The sequence below is a fragment of the Ipomoea triloba genome, chromosome 9 (genome assembly GCF_003576645.1).
Source record: "Ipomoea triloba cultivar NCNSP0323 chromosome 9, ASM357664v1".
Classification (NCBI taxonomy): Eukaryota; Viridiplantae; Streptophyta; class Magnoliopsida; order Solanales; family Convolvulaceae; genus Ipomoea; species Ipomoea triloba.
Window position 1 is genome coordinate 4,091,531 of NC_044924.1, and position 6,358 is coordinate 4,097,888.

General features: G+C 34.8%; 2 protein-coding genes across 3 annotated transcripts in view; both read left to right on the forward strand.

The window, feature by feature from the left end:
* Positions 1 to 3,255, forward strand: LOC116028658 (DEAD-box ATP-dependent RNA helicase 38-like). The gene is made up of 8 exons (XM_031270435.1): positions 1 to 205; positions 313 to 606; positions 783 to 1,010; positions 1,374 to 1,439; positions 1,993 to 2,409; positions 2,494 to 2,605; positions 2,822 to 2,907; positions 3,005 to 3,255. Exons 1-8 carry the CDS (start codon positions 11 to 13, stop codon positions 3,065 to 3,067), a joined length of 1,461 nt encoding a protein of 486 aa, XP_031126295.1. The 5' UTR covers positions 1 to 10; the 3' UTR covers positions 3,068 to 3,255.
* Positions 3,256 to 6,020: 2,765 nt separating this feature from the next.
* Positions 6,021 to 6,358, forward strand: part of LOC116030418 — a 3,185-nt gene continuing 2,847 nt past the window's right edge. Inside the window, exons 1-2 of one of the 2 annotated variants that reach the window (XM_031272664.1) lie at positions 6,035 to 6,070; positions 6,155 to 6,283. In XM_031272664.1, the coding sequence (XP_031128524.1) occupies positions 6,194 to 6,283 (90 nt within the window). In that variant the 5' untranslated portion in view covers positions 6,035 to 6,070; positions 6,155 to 6,193. Of the gene's footprint in view, positions 6,284 to 6,358 lie in introns of both variants that reach the window. The other variant, XM_031272663.1, reaches the window with a different exon arrangement.

The window sequence follows — 6,358 nt, forward strand, 5'->3', positions numbered from 1 at the left end:
TTTATAGACAATGGACGACGAGAGCATTTCCACCGCCGCCTCGGCGACGGCGGAGGAGATGAAACCTCAGCTGAGTAATATGGACGCATCATCAAACTCCGATGTGAAACCTAACTTCGAACTTAATATGGACTCTCTAGCCATGGATGAGTCCCAAAGCGTCCACAAAACCCTCTCTGACCCTGACGACGCCAGTATTGAAGCTGTACGGACTGATCCCCTCTTTCTCTACTAGTGTTTATGCTAATTGCTCGTTTGTTTGCGGTTCTGACCTCAATGCTAGGATTTAATTAGTTGTTCATTGCACATTAGGTTACATCGGGAGATACTTTGTATAAATCTGCCAAAAGGTTCGAGGACTTGAATTTGACGCCGGAGTTGCTGAAGGGATTATACGTAGATATGAAATTTGAGAGGCCTAGTAAAATTCAGGAAATCAGTTTGCCTATGATACTGACCCCGCCGAACAAAAATCTGATCGCACAGGCTCACAATGGGTCCGGTAAGACGACGTGCTTTGTGCTTGGAATGTTGAGCCGAGTTGATCCGAAGCTCGTTGCCCCTCAGGCTCTCTGCATCTGTCCCACTAGAGAACTTGCCATTCAGGTGGTTAGATTATTTTCAGCTAATAATTGGAATGAAAATTAACTCACTAATGCTCAGATAGTTTATTAATGTGAACATAGCTATAGAACTATATACTATTATACCAATATCATTGATTACAATATAAGAAGTTAGCAATTGATTTAGACTTTGATTCAGTTTATGGATACTTGCAGAATATGGAAGTTCTGTTGAAGATGGGGAAGTATACTGGTATAACATCAGAATTGGCAATACCAGCAGATGCTGCCAACTATGTTCCAATAAATAAGCGACCTCCTGTTACAGCTCAAGTCATAATTGGTACCCCCGGAACAATAAATAAGTGGGTCATAGCAAAGAAACTGGGCACATCTTACATGAAGATTCTTGTGTTTGATGAGGCAGATCACATGTTAGCAGAGGTAAATGTATTTTCTTTGAGAAACTTCTGTAGAAAGTGTTTTTAGTATATACTTTTTACTCAAGTTCTATGCCAGCAAAAGTTTTGGTGAAGTTATTCATTTGACCATTTTGTTGTAGAAGGGTAAGAGACCCCAAATGTCTGAGGAGCCAATTTCTTGATTTAGTAAATTGAATTACTAACCAAAATGATAAAAGTTGGCAATGCCTGGCATGCATGAATTACTTCTACTCGGGTGATTAAATTGATTTAGCTAGAGTGCAAATTGAATTCTTGTTGAGTATTTCAACGTGTTCAATGTGTCCATCAATGATTGGTTTTCAAAACAATGGCAACTAACATCTTGATATCTCCAACAATGCAGAGTGGCTTTCAGGATGATTCCATAAAAATAATGAAGGCTATTGTCAGAGGCAAAGCTGATTGCCAGGTTAGTGATCAGATCATTCTAACATGAAGTTTAATTTCTAATGTGTTAAGATTCAATTCTGCCGTATAGTTTTGATTTGATTTGATAGTTCTGTTTCTTGAGAATTCAATTGTTGATTAGCAAGCACCCCCACACCCCAAGATGTGTTTTGCATGCTACTAGTGACTCAACCAAGCCTTATTACCAATCATCTTAGGTTTGACTATCAACTAAACAAATATGATGTCTTGTTGGCCTACAATTTATGCATAATGTGTTGTTTTTTGCTTCATTGGTTGTAGAGCTTAGGCCTTCAGAATTCATATTATGTATTTTAGAGAAGTTGAGATTGGAGTAGTTCTTTTTGTTTAGATACCCTATAGTTATTTCCTTGTGTGTGATTTAAAAAAAAAATATAAAAAGAATGATATCTTATAGGCATAATATTTGACAGGTAAAGGAGCTCCATAAACTTTTTTATCAACAAATAATTCTATGTGATATTGTCCCTCTATGAAACTCACTTTTAATATGGCTTACATGATTACTTTATATTATGGTCACATAATACCAGGTGCTCCTTTTTTCTGCAACCTTCAATGAAACTGTCAAGGGTTTTGTGACGAAAATTGTTAAAGACCTCTTTGTAAAAGATTACAATCAGCTTTTTGTAAAGAAGGAAGAACTTTCACTGGAGTCTGTGAAGCAGTATAAGGTGCAATGCCCTGATGAACTTTCAAAGGTCATGGTGATTAAGGACAAAATACTTGAAAGGGCGCAAAAGGTGGGGCAGACAATTATCTTTGTTCGTACCAGAAACAGTGCTCATATGTTGCATAAATCTCTTGTTGACTATGGATATGAGGTTACAACAATTCAAGGTGCTCTAAAGCAAGAAGACAGAGATAAAATTATCAAGGAGTTCAAGGAAGGTCTTACACAAGTTCTTATATCAACAGATCTTCTTGCTCGGGGATTTGACCAATCACAGGTGTGTATAACCTTCTTTCTCAGTACTCTCATCTCTATCATTTGATGCCATCACAAACCCAACCAGTTTAAATTGTTATTTTAGGTCAATTTGGTTGTGAATTATGACCTTCCGGTGCAATATGGCCATTGGTCAGATCCAGATTATGAGGTATACTTACATCGGATTGGCAGAGCAGGACGTTTTGGCCGCAAAGGTAATCTCTATTTTGATTTTGTTCTTGGTGCTTGGTGTTTTCAAATCTACCTTTGAGGTGGAATGGCAAACTAAGACATGCTTTTTTCCCATCTCTTGCGCATTCTAACAATTTCTTTAGATAATATTCTAATTGAACTGCTTAAGTATTAGTTTTGATACCCTTTAGTTTATTATGTACCAAAAAAAATGTTGACACTTCTTTGTCATAACACAGGTGCCGTGTTCAACTTGCTTTGCAACGATACAGACACCATGCTGATGTCGAAAATTGAGAACCACTTCAATAGTCCTGTGGCCGAGGTACACTTTGTTACCTCCAAAAGTTGTAATGCTTTCTACTGTAGATAGATAATTTTCAAGTTATATCTTATTATTATGCCTTTTATATTGACTGCAGGTGACATCTTGGCAAAGTGATACAGAATTTGAGGCTGCTTTGAAGACTGCGGGGCTACTCTAAGTGGAATTTTCTTCTCAATGATCATTGTATTTGGTGTTACATCATCTTGCACCAAATGTGTTCTATGAGGAGTATTACATTATAGATGAGAATGAGTTACATTGCCCTATTTTTTTTTGTGGTATAGGCCTTATTTATATATTGCAATTTCGTTCACTTTATTCAGTTTTTGGCATTTGACGTCTTTATTCCTTCAAATGTTTTTTTGATAAAATATTCTCTTTCGTGACCAATGTATAATCCTATAAAGTCTCAGAAATGATAAACAAATGCATTATATGTAATAAGGACTAAAATGTAAATTATGTAATTTTAGCCAAATTGGTACGAATTGGAGCATCAAGTATGTCTTCTTATGGGACTCTAGTCGAGTTAGTTGAACAATTGATTTGATAACTAGTTTAGTCGAGTTAGTTGGACAATTGATTTGATAACTAGTGTAGCATTAGAGAGCATTTAGTCAAATTAGTTGGCAAATAGTTTGATAATGAGTGTAGCATTAGGGAGTATGAGAAGTTTGCCGCTCTTTAACGATTGGCTAATCTATAAAAAAATATACAAGCAATTCAAGACATGTCAAGAGCAAAGAAAACTAATTAAGACAACAAATACATATCAACAAGAAAATAGTGCAAAGAAGTAAAGGAAATAGAAATCGTCAAATTCTTATGATGTATCAATAAACAAGCTTGGAATTGTCACATTCTCATGATGTATCAATTTTAAGCTTGTCAAGCACACAAAACATCAACATCCTCCAATTTCTCCTATTCTCATAGGAAGAAACTGGCTGTATGCATGGATTGGCTTGAAATATTGACCAACTCTCATTGTGACTATAATCTTCCAAAAATATGTTAATGAATGTGACCAATCAAACATTAACAAGATTCTAGGCATAAGTATTGGAGTAATAAACCTTAGTCCTACTACATTAAGAAAAATGAATCCAATCCTTATTACATTATAAATGAATACTAAACCCAATCCTTATCAAACTTTTAAATTGCTTTGTACTATGTATTCTTCTTGGACTTCCTTGATCTAGTTACTTTCTTGAGCCGATCCATGTGGCCCAGACTTAATATACCATCCATCAGTGTTGTTTATTGTTAAAATTAATATTGTAAAATAATATAGAAAATATATGATAAGTATGGTATAATTAATTATCCATGGTAATTATTTTTAATAATTAATATCATATAATTTATATGTCAATACAATAACCATAAATAATTAATTTCTATTTACAAGTTATATCCCAATATTACCATAATTAATAATTACAAATAATTAATCATACCATTATTACATAATTGAAATCAATTAATATTTAATATGCAACTAATGATTTCTTAATGTTGCAAGGTCTGCAAGGACAATTTTATTCGACAAAAATGGGAAGGCAAGACTTCTTTTTTAAAAGGAAAAACATCAATAGGAAATAAGTGTTTAATACACAAAGGAGCATAAGAAGTCCAACAAGAAACAGTAGTGTGTGAGTCAGTAGCCCTTGTTAGAGTATGAGCCAGTTGATTGACTAATTTATGGATAAGATGGAAGGACACCATGTCAAAGTGTCTGGTTAAAGAATAGCAATCTTCAATAATACAACCTGCATATGAGTAGTCCATGGATGTTGAGTTTAGTAAATGAACAACATTCAAGCAATCATATTTTACTCGAATCCTCCTCCTCCAACTATTGTCTTGCATCCAAGAAAGCACTTCCTTTACCGTCAATGCTTTAGTCGTATGAGGATCATCAAGACAGTGAAAGGGCCCTCGACATGCAACAATGAAGTCTTTTGTTGGAGATAAAATAACGAAACCAAAGAAGCTCTCACCTCATTTTGGAAAAATAGCGCATCCAGCTGGCAGATCACTGCATCAGTATGTAAAGTGCGATCTGCATGGTCACCTTGAACCTGAATAGTTGTCGCCGTATGAGAGGAATCAGAATGTAACATTCCATATGCATGACTGGTTTAGTCAAAATATTATTTGTTTCAATCTGAAGCGTAGAACCAAAAGCGATCCACTCATGAAGAAGCGATGAGACCATTCCCATTCAAAACTCTCTCATTCCTAGCGTGTCAGATCCAGTATAAAATAGCCGCAATAACAATCCTTTCCTCTAATTCAGCCTCCACAATTTGAGAAACTCATTTAATATATTATATGTCTTCAATTTATTCACAACCACATACATAACAACACATAATATGTTAATGTTAATTGCAAACATATAATTTTTTTACCAAGGTCCACAATGCAAATGGACCAATTGGGGAAGAGATATTAATGTATGAGAATCGGGCCGGACCTAGCAACCCCAAAAGTCTACAATGCAAATGGACCAATTGAAAAGAGATATTAATCTGCAACCCCAAACTATTGTGGACCTAAAGATATCGCAATCTAATCCAATCAAAGCGCATGTTAACATCTCTATAGATATCTTTATCGAGCACATACACATTCTTTATAACCTCGGCTACAAATTATAATAGGATTCCATATTACTGTTGACAAAAAAAATATCACATTTTAATCACTATTATTATTTGGATAAACAGATAAAACATAATTTATCTTTTTAAAAAAAATTATAAAAATCTAAACCAGACTGATTCCTACTCCATGAACCATGAGCAGCAAGTATTTTTTGTTTTTGTTCATTGTACAACCAAGACTCCAATAGAAGTAGGTATCTTTTTTTTTTAAAACTAGAGGTAGGTATCTTAGTTTTCTTTCTTAGTAAGTCTGAATAAAATTTGCAAGAACTTCACCTATTATATCCAAATCCATATACTTCAGCCAGTACAATTATAATTCATGATTAAAACCTCTTGAAATGTGTACGCAAATACTAAGCACATGTATATCCATAAATGTTCATATTATTAAATAATGATTTGTTTCTATATTTACAGAAAAAAAATGCAGCCCAGAATGGAAGTGAATGGCAAGAACCAAATCACTTTAGCATCTGTAAAAGGTGGGTACAATAAAGTGGTGCCTATCTTCTTTTCATGAACCATCCTCCATATAATAAATCACAATACTCTTTCTCTTGTGAAAGTGCGCAAAAGCGATAGCGAAAGAGAGAGGGGGTGGCGAAATGGCTTCAACATTGCTTCTTCTGGTTGTTTTCGTCTTTGATCTCGTAGCTTTTGCACTCGCCGTCGCTGCTGAGCAGAGGAGGGCTTCCGTCAGTTCTTTTCTTCATTTTTCTTTCTGATTACTCTTTTTTCTGTCATGCTTTTTTTTTTTTTTTTTTTTTTTG

Coding starts and splice junctions, on each gene's coding strand:
- LOC116028658 (XM_031270435.1), top strand. CDS start 11: ATGGACGACGAGAGCATTTCCACCGCCGCCTCGGCGACGGCGGAGGAG. Junction 607..782: donor CTAGAGAACTTGCCATTCAG/GTGGTTAGATTA, acceptor GGATACTTGCAG/AATATGGAAGTTCTGTTGAA. Junction 1,440..1,992: donor GAGGCAAAGCTGATTGCCAG/GTTAGTGATCAG, acceptor ACATAATACCAG/GTGCTCCTTTTTTCTGCAAC.